General features: G+C 44.2%; 1 protein-coding gene across 1 annotated transcript; it reads left to right on the top strand.

Moving 5' to 3' along the window:
• The first annotated feature begins 646 nt into the window (after positions 1-646).
• On the top strand, positions 647-17,843 carry c1qtnf6b (C1q and TNF related 6b). Its single transcript, XM_034148199.1, is given in 4 exon segments — positions 647-816; positions 6,391-6,471; positions 6,473-6,596; positions 15,694-17,843. Coding segments are annotated over 4 exon segments (888 nt in total). The 5' UTR covers positions 647-681; the 3' UTR covers positions 16,242-17,843.
• The last annotated feature ends 889 nt before the right edge of the window (positions 17,844-18,732 follow it).

The following is an 18,732-nucleotide window of genomic DNA, read 5'->3' as shown; positions in this document are numbered from 1 at the left end:
TACCTTCATACTTGCCTGTCTATTTAATATATTAGTCTGTAAATATATTTACATTTGCCTTTTATACGCACTCTGCTTTTACTGGTCTATCGCGTTAATTTCCCCCTGCTGGACAAATAAAGGAATTGTATTTCGGACTCTGATGAACTTTTTAAGAATGACTGTTTTCTCATTCTTTCTTATATCTTCTTGAAGTGGCCCTATACAGCACATGTTTAGGTCCATATTTGTATCTTGAGCCTCTGCTGTGACACACAAAGTTATATTTATATGCACAACAACCTAACACACTACAGGAAAGGGAAAACCCTAAAAAGCAGAATAGGACCTCTTTAAATGACCTCACAGATGAGAGTGGGGAGAAAAGTGACAGCATAATACATGAAGCTTTGACAGGAGGATTTAACAACTACTGGGGGAGTTTATGAGAAGTGACATTATGTAGTTATTATTTTTGGCATGCAGAATTGGGAGGCATGAGTCAAATTAAAGTAGAAGCAGTTGTTCAGACTCTGAGTCACTCTGACCTGGTGTTACGTCCGGGTGGTGACAGATGCTCCTGCTCTCCGTAATAAAACCTGTGTGTAAAGCTAAGCTGTCTTTACACGCTTAAGTGAGAGTGATGGATGGGGGGGGGGGGGGGTAAATGGAGGAGAGGAAGACACAGTTTGATCTTATTTCATGAGGGAGGGAGTAGGAAGTGTGTGTGAGGGGAAGTGTGTGAGGAGAGAGAGAGAGAGGTTGCTCCTCAGTTGTTCCTCCTCTCAGTCTGACAGCAGCAGCCGGTCGTTCCTCCTCAGCTGTGGACCCCACCAGGTAAGAAAAACAAACACACACTCTGACACCATGCGACAACGACTCTGTGACACACACGACTCTGCAGGATAAGCTTCTGGAGCTTTAAAAAAAAAAAAAAAAAAGAGATAAACTAAAAGAAGAAGGAGAAGAAGGAGAAATACCCGGAGGTGTGTGTGCGTGCAGAGACTCGATAAGTGATTCAAAAGTCGCCAACTCAGCACATTTCTGAAAAGAGTTTCTCCGAGAGCACCGGCTCATTAACACTGTGTGTGTGTGTGTGTGTGTGTGTGTGTGGGTGTGTGTGTGTGTGTGTGTGTGTGTGTGTGTGTGTGTGTGTGTGTGTGTTGTGTGTGTGTGTGTGTGTGTGTGTGTGTGTGTGTGTGTGTGTGTGTGTGTGTGTGTGTGTGTGTGTGTGTGTGTGTGTGTGTGTGTGTGTGTGTGTGGTGTGTGTGTGTGTGTGTGTGTGTGTGTGTGTGTGTGTGTGTGTGTGTGTGTGTGGTTAATCCGGACCGCAGTCTTGTGCCAGACTGATGCTCCGGGTTGTTGTAGACGTGGCTTCCTAAATGGATTCATTATGACTGTTGCATGTGTGTGCACGCGTTATTAGGTGGCAGGGAGCATGCGGTTTATTATCATGGTTACAAGGTGAAGAGGGGGGGCTAGGGGTGAAGAGGTCACGTGAGGTCATGGTATGATAATATTTTTGCATCAGCTCCTGTTACCAAACACCGACACACACCTTGTGAAAGCTGGGAAAGGATCCATGTGTGGGTGAAAACATTTTACAGTACTTGGACGTTTTTTTTATGTATATAGTTGTATCCACATTGGACGAGTTTCAGCAGGTATTGTTCATGCATGCTGGACTGTGGGAAGTAAACTGTTGGAGCTATGCATTGGTTTATATTATTTAATAGTTATACATGTATTTTATTGCTGTTTTTATACATAGCAAATGTCTTAATAATGTCATTATTTAAGTTAAAGAAGCTGTTTCATGCTTTTATTTTGAAGGATGCTTTGGGCACCGGGTGATAAGGTATTTATTAGAGTCCCCAAGTCCTGTAATTCAATTGGAAAAGTCTCTACTTTAAAGAGTCCTCTCCTGCTGATGTTCAGGTGTATATTAGTATGTAGTGTCTCTACTTTAAAGAGTCCTCTCCTGCTGATGTTCAGGTGTATATCAGTATGTAGTGTCTCTACTTTAAAGAGTCCTCTCCTGCTGATGTTCAGGTGTATATCAGTATGTAGTGTCTCTACTTTAAAGAGTCCTCTCCTGCTGATGTTCAGGTGTATATCAGTATGTAGTGTCTCTACTTTAAAGAGTCTTCTCCTGCTGATGTTCAGGTGTATATCAGTATGTAGTGTCTCTACTTTAAAGAGTCCTCTGCTGCTGATGTTCAGGTGTATATCAGTATGTAGTGTCTCTACTTTAAAGAGTACTCTCCTGCTGATGTTCAGGTGTACTGTATATCAGTATGTAGTGTCTCTACTTTAAAGAGTCCTCTGCTGCTGATGTTCAGGTGTATATCAGTATGTAGTGTCTCTACTTTAAAGAGTACTCTCCTGCTGATGTTCAGGTGTACTGTATATCAGTATGTAGTGTCTCTACTTTAAAGAGTCCTCTCCTGCTGATGTTCAGGTGTATATCAGTATGTAGTGTCTCTACTTTAAAGAGTCCTCTCCTGCTGATGTTCAGGTGTATATCAGTATGTAGTGTCTCTACTTTAAAGAGTACTCTCCTGCTGATGTTCAGGTGTATATCAGTATGTAGTGTCTCTACTTTAAAGAGTCCTCTCCTGCTGATGTTCAGGTGTATATCAGTATGTAGTGTCTCTACTTTAAAGAGTACTCTCCTGCTGATGTTCAGGTGTATATCAGTATGTAGTGTCTCTACTTTAAAGAGTCCTCTCCTGCTGATGTTCAGGTGTATATCAGTATGTAGTGTCTCTACTTTAAAGAGTCCTCTCCTGCTGATGTTCAGGTGTATATCAGTATGTAGTGTCTCTACTTTAAAGAGTCCTCTCCTGCTGATGTTCAGGTGTATATCAGTATGTAGTGTCTCTACTTTAAAGAGTACTCTCCTGCTGATGTTCAGGTGTATATCAGTATGTAGTGTCTCTACTTTAAAGAGTCCTCTCCTGCTGATGTTCAGGTGTATATCAGTATGTAGTGTCTCTACTTTAAAGAGTCCTCTCCTGCTGATGTTCAGGTGTATATCAGTAGTTCTTAGGATTTTTCCATCATGTCATGGATGCTCAAGTTTAATGTGTGTAGTTTTGAGGGTTTCTTAAGTCAGGGACTCAAAGCTTCTGTTGTTACTGTCTGTGAATGATCAGGGGTGTGTAGGTCAAGTTGATTAAAATGACGTTGAAATGTTGCGTAAGTGAGCAGGGAAAGTATCCTCTGACATCTGGCTGGCTGTGATAGTGAAGCGGATTCAGATAATAAATTATTATATTATCAGCGGTTGGAAGAAATATATAGCGGCAGAGCTCCAGTCGTTTCATTTTCTCACAGTCACGCTCCATCCATCATCTCAAATCCTGTTAGCGTTCATCCACCACTGAAAAGAAACCCTGGGAATCTCTCCGTGTTATCTCTCAGATGTTTACTCTTCTCTCTTATCCTCCTTTTGCTATTGTTTCTCTTCTCCGTCTTTTTTTCCAGAGGATTTTTGTGACATATTTGTGGATTTTAAAGCTTAAATGTGAGTGTACAGTAGATGGAGAAAGAAGAGTGGGAGGAAAATAAATAGAAACTGAGAAATACATCAGACTGAAAAAGATAGAAATGGGGAATTATATAAAAGATGGAGAACACAGTACAGACGGACATCCAGGATTTAACTGTAGATTGTTTTGGTTGCAATACACTGCATTTCCCACAACACCCTGCAGCTGTTTTCAGCAAATAAACTGATAAAACCACTGCCTGTCCCAGCATACGCAATGTTAAGGACTAGCTGGGAAACATAGTGAAGACTTCCTTTGAAATGGAGAGCCAATGTAACAGTGTCTTAAACCTAAATATGTTCCATTGGCAAGCACAGTTAATTCCACCTTTGAGCTCTACTGTTGGTCTCCTCCAAAGGAAAATAAGTGTCTCTTTGGGTGTCAAATTCTCCACGTTGCTGCATTATGCGAAAAAACTCTAAAACCTACTGTAACTGTAACCCTGTCTTTACCTAAGTGGCAGAAAGGCAGCCTGTTGCAAACAAATCTAAAACTGTTTGGATGGAAACAAAGACAGTAAAATTACTCATGGTAAAAGCTGAAAACTTCTTTGTGAGTAAATCAGTGCAAATGACCAATTACACATAAAGGTAATCATGAGATCAAGAATACAGGAATATTGATTATGGCCATTTTAATGGACATATTGCAAACACAACATCATAGCAAACATATTTACATTGAGTATTGTAAGGATGCTTAAAGAAATGCTCGAGCTAGTTTTATCTTATGTGACTCGGTGGGTTGGAGGTTAAAACCCTCAGGATTATCCATTGTTAGAATCATATGCATTCAGATTCTGGGCATAAGGATCCTCTGAGTGCCATATGTCTTGTGTTATTTTAAATAGTCCCACAGAAATTCTATAAATGGCTTTGTAACCAAAATCTAGTTCCTGATAAATGACTACCGAAAGATTTCAGGGTATCAAACAAATATTTCTAGTGTCTTTTGTCAGGTTTCAATGTGTTTTTATAGCTGGGGTAGTTGCATAAAAGTGTGTCAGGGACAACACATAGATATACATTGAGTGGTTGGACCAACAGCCAAGGTTAACCGCACATTTCATCCTTGGAAAAGTATTTGAAGGTGTTTCTGGCTGTGACTCATGCAGAGAGAATTTAAAACGTCTGCTCATGTTGTCACTTCCAATGAAGTCCTGTGATTGTATATGTATGGAGGGCCACATAACATACTGTTTTTCCACATCTAGAGCTTCTCTCCTTGTTATTGACAAGGGTAGACGTATGTATATTTTGAGATTAGTCAGGAGTTACCTAACACTGATTTGTAGTAACTTACTTGTTTGGGTATTCCAGCTTGTCTAATTAGTGGTTTCCTATAATTCCAAGAAACCCTTCATTGTCTGACAGATGTGGAGGACTTGTTTTTATCAATGAATGATGTCTCTATAGCAGATTTGTATTTCTTTGATTGTTTTACATTGGTGCAAAATCAGTAGGAGAAACAGATTTGCTTGGTGATACTAAAGGACTGCCAACAAAGTCTGATGAATTCTGTCAGTATTTATTTTCAGCTCTGTTGTTATTGTTATGAAACGTCCTGAAAGTTGGCGACTTATCCACAGGAATGTTTCCAAAATCAAACATCAAAACTGAGCCTAAAGTGTTGGTTGGCTTTTTTCTTGGATTGAGCTTTATTTGAGACTTTGCAGATATTTCTCTGGAGAATACAGTAAAGAAAGAGCCTCATGATAATGATGTGTTATGTGATGGGTTTCAGGGAGCTTTTACACCAGGCTTATTTAGTCCAGATGAACCAAACCCTGGAGCACTTTGGGCGGGTTAGTTTGGGTTGGTGTGACTCAAAACAACAGTTCTGTGGAGCGTTCAAACCAATCCAAGAAAGCGTAACCTTTATGAGCCAAGAAAATGTTTTGTCCTCCTGTTATGGTGACTGCAGAACTAGTAGCCTATTAGCGCTTTTGCTACCACTGAATTTGATAAATGTATTGTTTATAAGACCACAAATGAGACACAAAGTAGTCATCAAACACACCCTCCCTACTTCTGGGAGCGAATAGGCAGTTAAGTTTCAAACCAGCACCAGCCTGCAGTTTGGTTCATTTCCTGTAACGTGTAAAAGTAAGCTAGCTAGCTAAATAGCCAGCAGCTTAATTGGAAACATGTTGCTTCATTCATACTGTAGGAGCCATGAAACTTACAAAGTAATGTATTTTGTTTTAATACAAATTAGTTTTGTACTAGTTTATATTTGGGTAATGGTTTATTATTATAAGATATTATTATGTGATCGCAATGGGTTGGTTGGTTTGGGTTACTTGGATATGGGCGGCACTCAGGGGAATTATAATCCTGTGCACCTGTGTGAGTCGTGTGTGTGTGGAAGAGAGGGTACAGGCTCGTTGTATTTTTTGTTTTCGGCAAACTTTAGGATTGCTTTGATTATTATTACAATTTCTATGTCTATGTTGTACTAAGTTGATCATCTAGTTTCTCATAAAATTATTCACCGCAATTTTGATCTCAGCAAGTACTTTTGTTATAACGTGTCATACAGTTGCTACCAGGCCCGGCCTCAGCCTCTCAGCGACTGTGTTTGTTTCCTGCTGTCGCTACACTTTACTCAAATACATGAAAGAGGAGTGAGTTAAACGTCACTCTTTCACGCTGCAATAAGGAGCAGCTGCAATTGAGGGCAGTCAACAAACAACCAATCAAAAGACAGCTGAATGAAGCGTTAAGCTAGCAGGGGAGGTAAACGTAGAGACTTCACTATTATGGCAGCAAGGCTCTGCGCCCAACCGTGTGGCGAGCATCTTAATGTGAATAACTTTACCATCCTCTCCTTCCTTTCTGCTTCCTTCCCCTCCCAGGTAGTGACAGCCATGTTGGCGGTGTGTTTGCGGCTGCTCTTGCTCCTCCCTCTGGTCTTCAGCGTCCCCCCCCCCCTCCAGATCTCCTTCCAGATCTCCTTCCAGACTCTGCAGACGCTGCTGTGAATACCCAGAGCCGCCAGCAGGCTCCAGCCAGTACCAGATGCCTGAGGTCCGCACCGTCATCAACATGACCATCCTCAAAGGTACCGGTTAGCTTCTGTTAGCTACCAGGTCATATTTAGATGAAGTTTAATACTACTTCCTGTTTTACTACTTAGCAGTTTCTAAAGAACTACGATTAAAGGTCTCCTATTATACTATTTTTAGGCATATATTATAGGTCTCAGATATATAAAAAACATGTCTATGAAGTGTTTTGCTCAAAATATCAAACAGATGACCAGTTCTAGCTTCATATCCCTCTATTTCAGCCCTGTTACTAAAGTGCTGATTCTGGGTCCGTAGCTTAAAAAATATAAAAAGAGAGAAGAGCTCATGCAGGAGAATTTTACCCAGAAACTCAGCTAAATGCTGCCGTGATTAAACGCCTTATTATGTTCCAAACCACATCAAGGATTCTCTCTGAAACAGTATGGAGCTCAAACTCTTTCTCTCTCTCAGGTTTACCACAAGGTGACTTCCTTTTGATTTCCTGCTTCTTCACACATACTCTCTCCAGTACAGGTTAGCTCTGAGTGTTAGCATGCTAATGTAAACACAGACCACATTACTTCCAGAACACGTCTCATTGTTTCTGACAGCAACGTTTCTGATTGGCCCGTGGGTGGAAAGCCCGCCCACATTTTAGTAATGTCGTCATGACGCAGCAAATCTGGATCAGCTCCGTTGTTCCCCCGTTTCTAGAGATGTGGGTACGGAGGAAAAGAGAGAGGGTTTTGTTTTCTGACACTTTGTGAGTCTCCTGGAGACACCGGGGACACACCAGGGACACACCGGGGACACACCGGGGACACACCGGGGACACACAGGGGACACACCGGGGACACACCTTGGACACATGTTGATGTAGAAAAGACATCAACAAGTGTATTTTGCATGATAGGTGAGCTTTAAGATGAGCTTGAATAATACTTCCTGTGTTATTGTTCAGTTCCTCAAGCACTATGATTAAGCAGCTTCCTTTCAGTGTTGCAGTTGCACGTTCATTCATCAAAAAATATCCATTCTCAAATTTCTGTGTTACCATGTTCCTGCTTTGAGCTACATTTTCTCAATCAGATGTGAGCTTCTGCTTCTCCAGATGGCTGTGCGTCGGGCACGGCGACTATTTAGTCAGAAGAGGAATGATGTATGATAGAAAGGGAAGAGCGCTGTGGAAGTGTGATCATGCATTCATGGTTAAGTGGAATTGAGATACAAAAGCAATAATTGAAAAGGAAATGAGGCACTCAGCTCTTAGAAAGACCTGGAAGCACTTCAATAAATCAATGTCTTTTCAACATTTTGAAAGGAACAAGACTACCTAATAACACAGGCAATATGCACAGTGATTTATTGATGACACACATTTCTTTGTTGGGGCGTTCACGTGATTTTGTTATAAGAAACCATATAGACGTTTAGCTCTGTGTTCATGGCTCATTTAGAAGTTATTGTGCAGCCGAAGCCTGCAAATCAGTGAGAGGATGTAAAGAGAAAGAAAGACACTTTTAATGATAGCTTTTTGAGGATAAATGGTGTCAGGTGTACGTGGGATTAGGGGAGGGAACATTGGGATTTACGCCATTGCAGACCATTTACATGCACACAAACCTAGTGAACTAACTACAGTGACGCAGAATAGGGCCAGGAAGTGTAAGAAAATGTACGTTTTGTTTGATCAAATCTATCCACAAGGAACAAAGAGATTCTGCACGTAATGCTTCCAAAAATGGCAATGCTTCAGCGATCTCTGTAAGGTAGGGTTGATTTTCAGCCTTTCATCTATTTACCATGAGCACAAAAAGATAAGACGGAGTATCAATTTTTACATTTTTGCATGTCTTGATCCCTCCGGTCAGATCTTTTATACGACCTCTTTAGGAACTTTAGTCAGATCTGCACTGCTTCTCTCGGATGATAACTATGCATTTGTGTTTCCTTGTGTCTGTTCAAGAGTGTGTTGAAGCCAAGGGGAAACAGAGAGTTTGAACAAAGTGCCAAGAGAAAAGGGATTGAAGAATCAAAAGGATTGTATGATATATCTACAAACTGCTCAGCTGGAGAGGGATCAGTGAGAACATGTGTCTCTGATATCCGAGCTTTAGGAGGCCAACTGAAGACGAGCGGTCCAACCTTTGTGTCGTCACGCTTTATGTCCTTTGATAACGGAACAAGTCTGTTCTGACCTGCGATCAACCCCCGAACTGATGAACCACCAACATATCTCTTTCTCTCTCTTCTTATTCTCATGCAGATATAAAGGACAAGCAGAGCTTTTCACTGCAGAAGAATCCATAACTTTTCCAGTGTCCCCTGGTCTCCCAGCTGTGTGCGTCACTCTTTAGTGTCCCCTGGTCTCCCAGCTGTGTGCGTCACTCTTTAGTGTCCCCTGGTCTCCATTGTGTGCGTCACTTTTTAGTGTCCCCTGATCTCCGTTGTGTGCGTCACTTTTTAGTGTCCCCTGGTCTCCGTTGTGTGCGTCACTTTTTAGTGTCCCCTGATCTCCGTTGTGTGCGTCACTTTTTAGTGTCCCCTGGTCTCCAGCTGTGTGCGTCACTCTTTAGTGTCCCCTGGTCTCCCAGCTGTGTGCGTCACTCTTTAGTGTCCCCTGGTCTCCCAGCTGTGTGCGTCACACTTTAGTGTCCCCTGGTCTCCTAGCTGTGTGCGTCACTCTTTAGTGTCCCCTGGTCTCCCAGCTGTGTGCGTCACTCTTTAGTGTCCCCTGGTCTCCAGCTGTGTGCGTCACTCTTTAGTGTCCCCTGGTCTCCCAGTTGTGTGCGTCACTCTTTAGTGTCCCCTGGTCTCCCAGTTGTGTGCGTCACTCTTTAGTGTCCCCTGGTCTCCCAGCTGTGTGCGTCAGTCTTTAGTGGCCCCTGGTGTCCCAGCTGTGTGTGTCACATTTTAGTGTCCCCTGGTCTCCCAGCTGTGTGCGTCACACTTTAGTGTCCCCTGGTCTCCCAGCTGTGTGCGTCACTCTTTAGTGTCCCCTGGTCTCCATTGTGTGCGTCACTTTTTAGTGTCCCCTGATCTCCGTTGTGTGCGTCACTTTTTAGTGTCCCCTGGTCTCCGTTGTGTGCGTCACTTTTTAGTGTCCCCTGATCTCCGTTGTGTGCGTCACTTTTTAGTGTCCCCTGGTCTCCAGCTGTGTGCGTCACTCTTTAGTGTCCCCTGGTCTCCCAGCTGTGTGCGTCACTCTTTAGTGTCCCCTGGTCTCCCAGCTGTGTGCGTCACTCTTTAGTGTCCCCTGGTCTCCCAGCTGTGTGCGTCACTCTTTAGTGTCCCCTGGTCTCCAGCTGTGTGCGTCACTCTTTAGTGTCCCCTGGTCTCCCAGCTGTGTGCGTCACTCTTTAGTGTCCCCTGGTCTCCAGCTGTGTGTGTCACTCTTTAGTGTCCCCTGGTCTCCCAGTTGTGTGCGTCACTCTTTAGTGTCCCCTGGTCTCCCAGCTGTGTGCGTCACTCTTTAGTGTCCCCTGGTCTCCAGCTGTGTGCGTCACTCTTTAGTGTCCCCTGGTCTCCCAGCTGTGTGCGTCACACTTTAGTGTCCCCTGGTCTCCCAGCTGTGTGCGTCACTCTTTAGTGTCCCCTGGTCTCCCAGCTGTGTGCGTCACTCTTTAGTGTCCCCTGGTCTCCATTGTGTGCGTCACTTTTTAGTGTCCCCTGATCTCCGTTGTGCGCGTCACTTTTTAGTGTCCCCTGGTCTCCGTTGTGTGCGTCACTTTTTAGTGTCCCCTGATCTCCGTTGTGTGCGTCACTTTTTAGTGTCCCCTGGTCTCCAGCTGTGTGCGTCACTCTTTAGTGTCCCCTGGTCTCCCAGCTGTGTGCGTCACTCTTTAGTGTCCCCTGGTCTCCCAGCTGTGTGCGTCACACTTTAGTGTCCCCTGGTCTCCCAGCTGTGTGCGTCACTCTTTAGTGTCCCCTGGTCTCCCAGCTGTGTGCGTCACTCTTTAGTGTCCCCTGGTCTCCAGCTGTGTGCGTCACTCTTTAGTGTCCCCTGGTCTCCCAGCTGTGTGCGTCACTCTTTAGTGTCCCCTGGTCTCCAGCTGTGTGCGTCACTCTTTAGTGTCCCCTGGTCTCCCAGCTGTGTGCGTCACTCTTTAGTGTCCCCTGGTCTCCAGCTGTGTGTGTCACTCTTTAGTGTCCCCTGGTCTCCCAGTTGTGTGCGTCACTCTTTAGTGTCCCCTGGTCTCCCAGCTGTGTGCGTCACTCTTTAGTGTCCCCTGGTCTCCAGCTGTGTGCGTCACTCTTTAGTGTCCCCTGGTCTCCCAGCTGTGTGCGTCACACTTTAGTGTCCCCTGGTCTCCCAGCTGTGTGCGTCACTCTTTAGTGTCCCCTGGTCTCCCAGCTGTGTGCGTCACTCTTTAGTGTCCCCTGGTCTCCAGCTGTGTGCGTCACTCTTTAGTGTCCCCTGGTCTCCCGGCTGTGTGCGTCACTCTTTAGTGTCCCCTGGTCTCCCAGCTGTGTGTGTCACTCTTTAGTGTCCCCTGGTCTCCAGCTGTGTGCGTCACTCTTTAGTGTCCCCTGGTCTCCCAGCTGTGTGCGTCACTCTTTAGTGTCCCCTGGTCTCCAGCTGTGTGCGTCACTCTTTAGTGTCCCCTGGTCTCCCGGCTGTGTGCGTCACTCTTTAGTGTCCCCTGGTCTCCCGGCTGTGTGCGTCACTCTTTAGTGTCCCCTGGTCTCCAGCTGTGTGCGTCACTCTTTAGTGTCCCCTGGTCTCCCAGCTGTGTGCGTCACTCTTTAGTGTCCCCTGGTCTCCCAGCTGTGTGCGTCACTCTTTAGTGTCCCCTGGTCTCCCAGCTGTGTGCGTCACTCTTTAGTGTCCCTTGGTCTCCGTTGTGTGCATCACTTTTTAGTGTCCCCTGGTCTCCCAGCTGTGTGCGTCACTCTTTAGTGTCCCCTGGTCTCCCAGCTGTGTGCGTCACTCTTTAGTGTCCCCTGGTCTCCCAGCTGTGTGCGTCACTCTTTAGTGTCCCCTGGTCTCCCAGCTGTGTGCGTCACTCTTTAGTGTCCACTGGTCTCCCAGCTGTGTGCGTCACTCTTTAGTGTCCCCTGGTCTCCCAGCTGTGTGCGTCACTCTTTAGTGTCCCCTGGTCTCCCAGCTGTGTGCGTCACTCTTTAGTGTCCCCTGGTCTCCCAGCTGTGTGCGTCACTCTTTAGTGTCCCCTGGTCTCCCAGCTGTGTGCGTCACTCTTTAGTGTCCACTGGTCTCCCAGCTGTGTGCGTCACTCTTTAGTGTCCCCTGGTCTCCCAGCTGTGTGCGTCACTCTTTAGTGTCCACTGGTCTCCCAGCTGTGTGCGTCACTCTTTAGTGTCCCCTGGTCTTCCAGCTGTGTGCGTCACTCTTTAGTGTCCACTGGTCTCCCAGCTGTGTGCGTCAGTCTTTAGTGGCCCCTGGTGTCCCAGCTGTGTGTGTCACATTTTAGTGTCCCCTGGTCTCCCAGCTGTGTGCGTCACTCTTTAGTGTCCCCTGGTCTCCCAGCTGTGTGCGTCACTCTTTAGTGTCCCCTGGTCTCCCAGCTGTGTGCGTCACTCTTTAGTGTCCCCTGGTCTCCAGCTGTGTGCGTCACTCTTTAGTGTCCCCTGGTCTCCCAGCTGTGTGCGTCACTCTTTAGTGTCCCCTGGTATCCCAGCTGTGTGCGTCACTCTTTAGTGTCCCCTGGTCTCCCAGCTGTGTGCGTCACTCTTTAGTGTCCCCTGGTCTCCCAGCTGTGTGCGTCACTCTTTAGTGTCCCCTGGTCTCCCAGCTGTGTGCGTCACTCTTTAGTGTCCCCTGGTCTCCCAGCTGTGTGCGTCACTCTTTAGTGTCCACTGGTCTCCCAGCTGTGTGCGTCACTCTTTAGTGTCCCCTGGTCTCCCAGCTTTGTGCGTCACTCTTTAGTGTCCACTGGTCTCCCAGCTGTGTGCGTCACTCTTTAGTGTCCCCTGGTCTCCCAGCTGTGTGCGTCACTCTTTAGTGTCCCCTGGTCTCCCAGCTGTGTGCGTCAGTCTTTAGTGGCCCCTGGTGTCCCAGCTGTGTGTGTCACATTTTAGTGTCCCCTGGTCTCCCAGCTGTGTGCGTCACTCTTTAGTGTCCCCTGGTCTCCCAGCTGTGTGCGTCACTCTTTAGTGTCCCCTGGTCTCCCAGCTGTGTGCGTCACTCTTTAGTGTCCCCTGGTCTCCAGCTGTGTGCGTCACTCTTTAGTGTCCCCTGGTCTCCCAGCTGTGTGCGTCACTCTTTAGTGTCCCCTGGTCTCCCAGCTGTGTGCGTCACTCTTTAGTGCCCCCTGGTCTCCCAGCTGTGTGCGTCACTCTTTAGTGTCCCCTGGTCTCCGTTGTGTTTGAGCTTCTGCAGTGTTTGGTTTCTGCAGCTTTTAGTAAACGCTGCCATGTCTCCTCAAGTTGCTGAATGTTCTCTAAAAGCTGCACGTGTTGTCAAGTTGCTGAACATGTTTCTGTGTACAGGAACATTTGGGTTTTTATATCAGCATCGTTCTGGAGTCTTATGGATTGTTTTGGGCCGCTGCACCTGTCGGACACCGTAAACCTTCCTGCTGCTGAACCAATGCACACAGGGAGTTACTGTAATCATAAAGGAAATGGGAGTCACATGACTTATGTGTGTGTTCCTTGTTATTGACATATGTCAGATGTTACTCTTCAAACCACATGAGGCAATAAAACATACAGTGTCACTGTATTGCAGCTGTGCAATAAGGGAGGTCTCAACAGATACTGGCACTGAACATGCATATGTGGCAAAACACACACACACACACACACACACACACACACACACATACAGTTGTGCTCTCTTTCTCCTCTGTGACTCACAGACTGCCCACTGGAAAACAATATATCCTGCTTTAAATGTGTGTGAGAGTGTTTCCCCGAAGCTGCGATGATTGCATTAAGACCACCATAATCTCAGTCGCTCAGCCAATATGGTTTTTAAAGAGCCAAATCTCTCAAATGAAAGCAGTCATGGACTGTAAAGAGACTCTGCACCCACACAGATTAGACATCACATCTACATCCAACGCAATAAATCGTATTTACACAGCGTGAAAACATTCAGGAGGTTGGCTTGAGTTCAGTTGAGTTGCAAAATGCACTCTCTTAGATCCTGCCTTTGCAGCCAGTAAGCCTTCAAATGTGTAAATCAGCTGGATCTCATATCTGCTGTCCTTAATCTTTACATATCTAACATATAGTGATTGGATTCATTCCTCTGGAGAGACCTTATAGGACATTTGATTCTTTAACTGACCAAAGGAACTTTTATTCCATATGTAACCGGTGTCGATTAGCAGTGTCTGCGTTGTGTTTCTTTTGTTGAAGGATGAGACCCGAGTCAGCATACCGTCGAGCCGATCTCCGTTTATTCACTGATTGACAACAGATATAACAAATCAGTCGGTAACATATATTTCGTTTGTCCTCACACTTTGACTCCTCTCCTGTGGAACATATTGATGAAAAGGGAAGAGGAAAACTTTAGGGATACAATATAAAGGGTGACAAAGATAATCGTCTGTGTACACCGACTGAATTGTGCATGTTCCGCCCACTGATTTCAGACCTAGTCAGGTATTTAACGTTTAGTAAATTAAGAACACAGAATTATTAAATACAGAACACAGAATTTGTGTGATTATAATAAATGAATTACCCAGAAATATTTGACACCAAACACCACTGCATATGTACAATTGTTACACATATACAAAACAACCATTTCTATTGGTGCCTCAATATCGTTACATCACAAAGAGAAGGAGATGTCAGGACCTTGCAGGAGCATGAGGTTGTTTTTGTTGATGATAAAGGATCAGTCCCATTTATGTATGGGAGGTGGTGCTAAGCTGTTTGTGGAAACTTGGAGCTGTTAGCGTGGTCAGACGTGGGTAGATAATTTAGAGGATGGCTGATGTTTACCTCCAGGCTCCAGGAGGCAAGGGAGGCTTCTTCCTGTGTGGGTCAGAGGGGCTTAACTGCTGGTCCGAGACAGCAGAGCAACCACATGGACCTTAATATATAAAACATTCACTTACGACTTCTGTAGATGAGAGCAGCGCTACGTCACCAGCTGGAGGAATTGCGGCCCCGCCCACTTTCTGGTGAAAACAAAGAATCAGGGCCAAGCCGAAAGAAAGTTGTATCATTCCTAAAAGCTGCTGTGTTGTGTATTGCAAGTCAAACAACAAATAAGATCCAAAGTTCAACAGGACCTGTTCTGATTTCTGGGGTTTCCCCCCCACTGTAGTGTGTTCTATAGGTTAGTGCATGTAAATGGTCTACAAAGCCTAAAATCCCTGTGTTTTTCAAATCAAAGTTTTCCACTTTTACTTAATTTTTCTCTCCCTTTTGGACAATGTCTTCCCTCTTTGAGTTATAGATATCATCGATGTCAGTGCAATTCCTACTGGTACTCAGTGGAAGTCTAAGTTGATAGATTATATATAAATGGCCTTGTCTCCTTGAATCTTAACACAGTTTACTTTTTCCACAAAGATCCTCCTCACATATATCTGTCTGAACATTTTGTCCCACAGTGCCTGAGAGGAACATAAATAAGATAAGCATCACTTTAACTGAATTCCTTCGGATTTAAAAGTAGGACAGAATGAATAATGTCAAAGCTTTGCTGCAAATTGTTTCTATTTCTGGATTTGTTACCACAATGAGAGACAAAGAAGCTCGATGGCATTGTGTTTTTGTCTGAATGAATGCTTCTGTTTTGTCTCAGATCTGTTGTTTACTCAGTATCTGCTCTGTATCTGTGATAAATTGGTTTGATAATTAGAGAACCCTTAACCTAGAAAATCCTATATTGTGCATAAAACTTAGCCTCAGTAGCTCAATTCAGCCAAATCCATTAGAATGATCAAAAATGGAATCTCTTGCATTTTAGATGTCAAACCAGTAAATTAATCTGTGCCGTCAAGAACAACATTTAAAGCGTAGCGTAGTTGCCAACAATGCATCATGGGAAACGACACAGTAACATAACATAACAGTAAAAGAAAGTACAAGAAAAAGGTGCAACAGAAAACAGTGTTTAAGGAAGTTGCAGGAATTAGAAAACATCATTTACATTCAGAACATCTACCTACTTCCATGTGTCTGTCTGCACCTCTCACCTGCCTCCTCTCATCCTCACAGGTGATACAGGAAACCGAGGCGATAAGGGTACCCCTGGTAAACCTGGTTTAGAGGGACCTCCAGGCCACGGAGGACCGTTGGGCCCTAAAGGCACCAAAGGCCACCAAGGTGTCCCAGGAGACGCCTGTAAGATCCCCCAGTCCTCTTTCTCCGTGGGCCGTCGGAAGTCCCTGCACAGCCTCGACTACTACACGGCGCTGGTGTTTGACACGGTGTTCGTCAACCTGTACGAGCACTTCAACATGTTCAAGGGCAAGTTCTACTGCTACGTGCCCGGGATCTACTTCTTCAACGTGAACATCCACACCTGGAACTTCAAGGAGACGTACCTGCACCTGATGCACAACGACAAGGAGCAGGTGATCCTGTACGCCCAGCCCAGCGAGAGGTCCATCATGCAGAGCCAGAGTGTGATGATGGACCTGAGTCTGAACGACGAGGTGTGGGTGCGACTCTACAAGAGGGAGCGGGAGAACGCCGTGTACAGCGACAACGTGGACGTTTACATCACCTTCAACGGATACCTGGTGGCACCGAGCGTCCATTGAGACTGGGACAAAGGGGATTATATAAAGAGTAATCGCTGGGATTATTGGGTCTTCACGCCGAGGAGAGAAGAGAATTTAATAGAGGAAGTTTGGTGCTTTTTTATATATAACGTTCAACAAGGCTCTTCAAATTCAAGATCTAAGTCAGAATTCGGATATTTTCTCAAAATCCTGATTTTTTTTCTAATGATTTTGAGAAAAAAGTCAGAATCTTTTTTCATCATTTAGAGACTAAAGTACAAATTCAGATGTTTTCTCAGGGTTTTGACTTTAATCTCAGAAAAAAGTCAGTGTTTCTTTTCTAACCATTTTGAAATTAAAATAAGAAAAAATACTTGTTATAATTTTCGATTAAAGTACGATTTCAAACTTTTTCTCGGATTTCAAACATTTTCCTTCAAAATCCAGACTTTATTTGGATAATCCAGACTTTTCTATCCGAATTTGTGAAACAAGTAATAATCCTTTTTGTTATAATTTTGCGATTAAAGTTGGAATTCAGATTTGTTTTTCTTCTCAGTTTTGTCTTGAATCTCAGAACTAAAACAACTATTCCACTTTTGGGCAGACCTCAAACTCTTTTTTCTTTCTTCAACCTTGATACCTTGATCTCTTCAAGAAAACTTGTGTGAGAGAAAATGTTCTTAAAAAAACGTAAGGTAACACAAGGTGACTAAATCATACGTTTAGGAATCCATTTAAATGACCTCCTTTGCACTAGAAATCCACTTTTGTACAAAGCCACTCACTTCTCCTCTTCGGTGCCGGGCGTCTTTCCTCTCCTTTCAGGGACTTGAAACACAAGATGTGTCACGTATCAGGAATCTTCTATCCGTGCTATCAGTTGTGTTGATGTGCTATGAAGAGTTTCTGTCAGACTCAAATGTGTTCGGACAGACAGCTGTCAGACCTTTAACAAACGTTTCCTTCGTGCCTGTCAGAATGGCTTTAAAGGGTCAGTTCACCAAAACTCATCAACTTACTGTAATAAAGCCACGGTTTCTTCTAACCCTCACAAGTTCGTGTTATGGAGTTTTATGTAAATGTTAAACAGCATGTTTGAAACTTTGCATATCAACCGAGAGAAAATATGTGTTTCTTGTTGGTTCTTGTTGGAGAAGCTTTGACTGTTTTAATTTACATAATGTTCCTAGTAAAGGAGTTAAGCCTCTTAAATGAAAGAAGGGAGATAAGCACAGTTGGGTTAGGGTTTTATCCTTCTGTTTTTTTGTTGAACTGACCCTTAAACCTAAATGTATGCCCACGTATCAAAATGAAAAAGGTGCTTTAATTCCCAGAGCAGGAATTCATTGGGATTCTGACTATTAACTATGATGTATTGTTACAGAGACTCCAAGCTGCAGAGCAGTTTATGTAAATAGCTGTATAGAAGCTGTCTTTATTACTTTGGCACGTATGCACCTGTCGGCCATCGTACCTTATAGTCAATATATGTGCTAGCATTCATGCTGTCAGGGCTGGACTGTGTGTGTGTATTTCCTTCTTCAATAACCAAGTATATCTCTGTTCTGTTTCACTGAGCAACAAATAGACACTTGATTATGAAACATTAAACATTTTCAGAATGAAAAAGTGAAATCAGAGGCTTCTATGTTTCATCACAATGTTTTTTTCTTTTTACCACAAAACACATCATCACATTTCTGCAGGAAACTGTTGCTCTGCTTTCTAATTCTTTACAAATGACACCATGTAGTTTAGGGCTTGGCTCACAAAGTGCTCTAAATCCAAGAGGGAAATAATTAAATCCCAAAAATCATCAAACTCTCTCAAATAAACATCCGAACCAGCCAGCAGAAAGCCATCTCAAAGAGACGTGGGATGGGTCTGCGCTCATGCCAGCTCCATCTGTTGGGCCATATCTCCCCCATTAGCTGTGATGCCATCCTGCGGGAGGCTCGCTAGAGGGGAGGCAGACTGCTGCGTTGGAAATACTTTAAGCCATGAGTGGAGATCTCAAAATCTCTGTTGGTAAACTGAGCGGGACATCTGAACATTTTCCTGGATCATCAGCAGACTGTTCCAACATGCACAACACTCAGAATCAGAAGCTGTCCGTTTAACGAGCGGCGGAGCATTTAGGCGTGAAATCTGGCCCAGTTTAGTTTGCTCTAACTTAGGTTTAATACGACTCAATATTTACACACTGGACATATGAAAAAGTGAATTGTTAGGGAGCGTTAGTGGACATGAATTCAATCAGGTGACAAAAAGAAACCCATTAAGCATTGAGATGCAACCATGGTGTCCAAAATAGCGGAAGTAGATACATTAAATTCACATAACTTCAATAACGTAAGAAACAATCAATCTATCTTTCTTCCAATAAGGTTTGTTGAAATTGTGTTTTATGTTCATTTAGAACATCCACCACATTGCGAACGTTGACCCTTTAAATCTGATTAAATCAAAGCCGAACTAATACAAAAACCACCTGCATTTACAATCACTGTTTCCTATTAAAGTAACG

Source organism: Trematomus bernacchii, unplaced genomic scaffold (assembly GCF_902827165.1).
Source record: "Trematomus bernacchii unplaced genomic scaffold, fTreBer1.1, whole genome shotgun sequence".
Lineage (NCBI taxonomy): Eukaryota > Metazoa > Chordata > Actinopteri > Perciformes > Nototheniidae > Trematomus > Trematomus bernacchii.
This window is presented reverse-complemented; position numbering and strand designations above follow the sequence as displayed.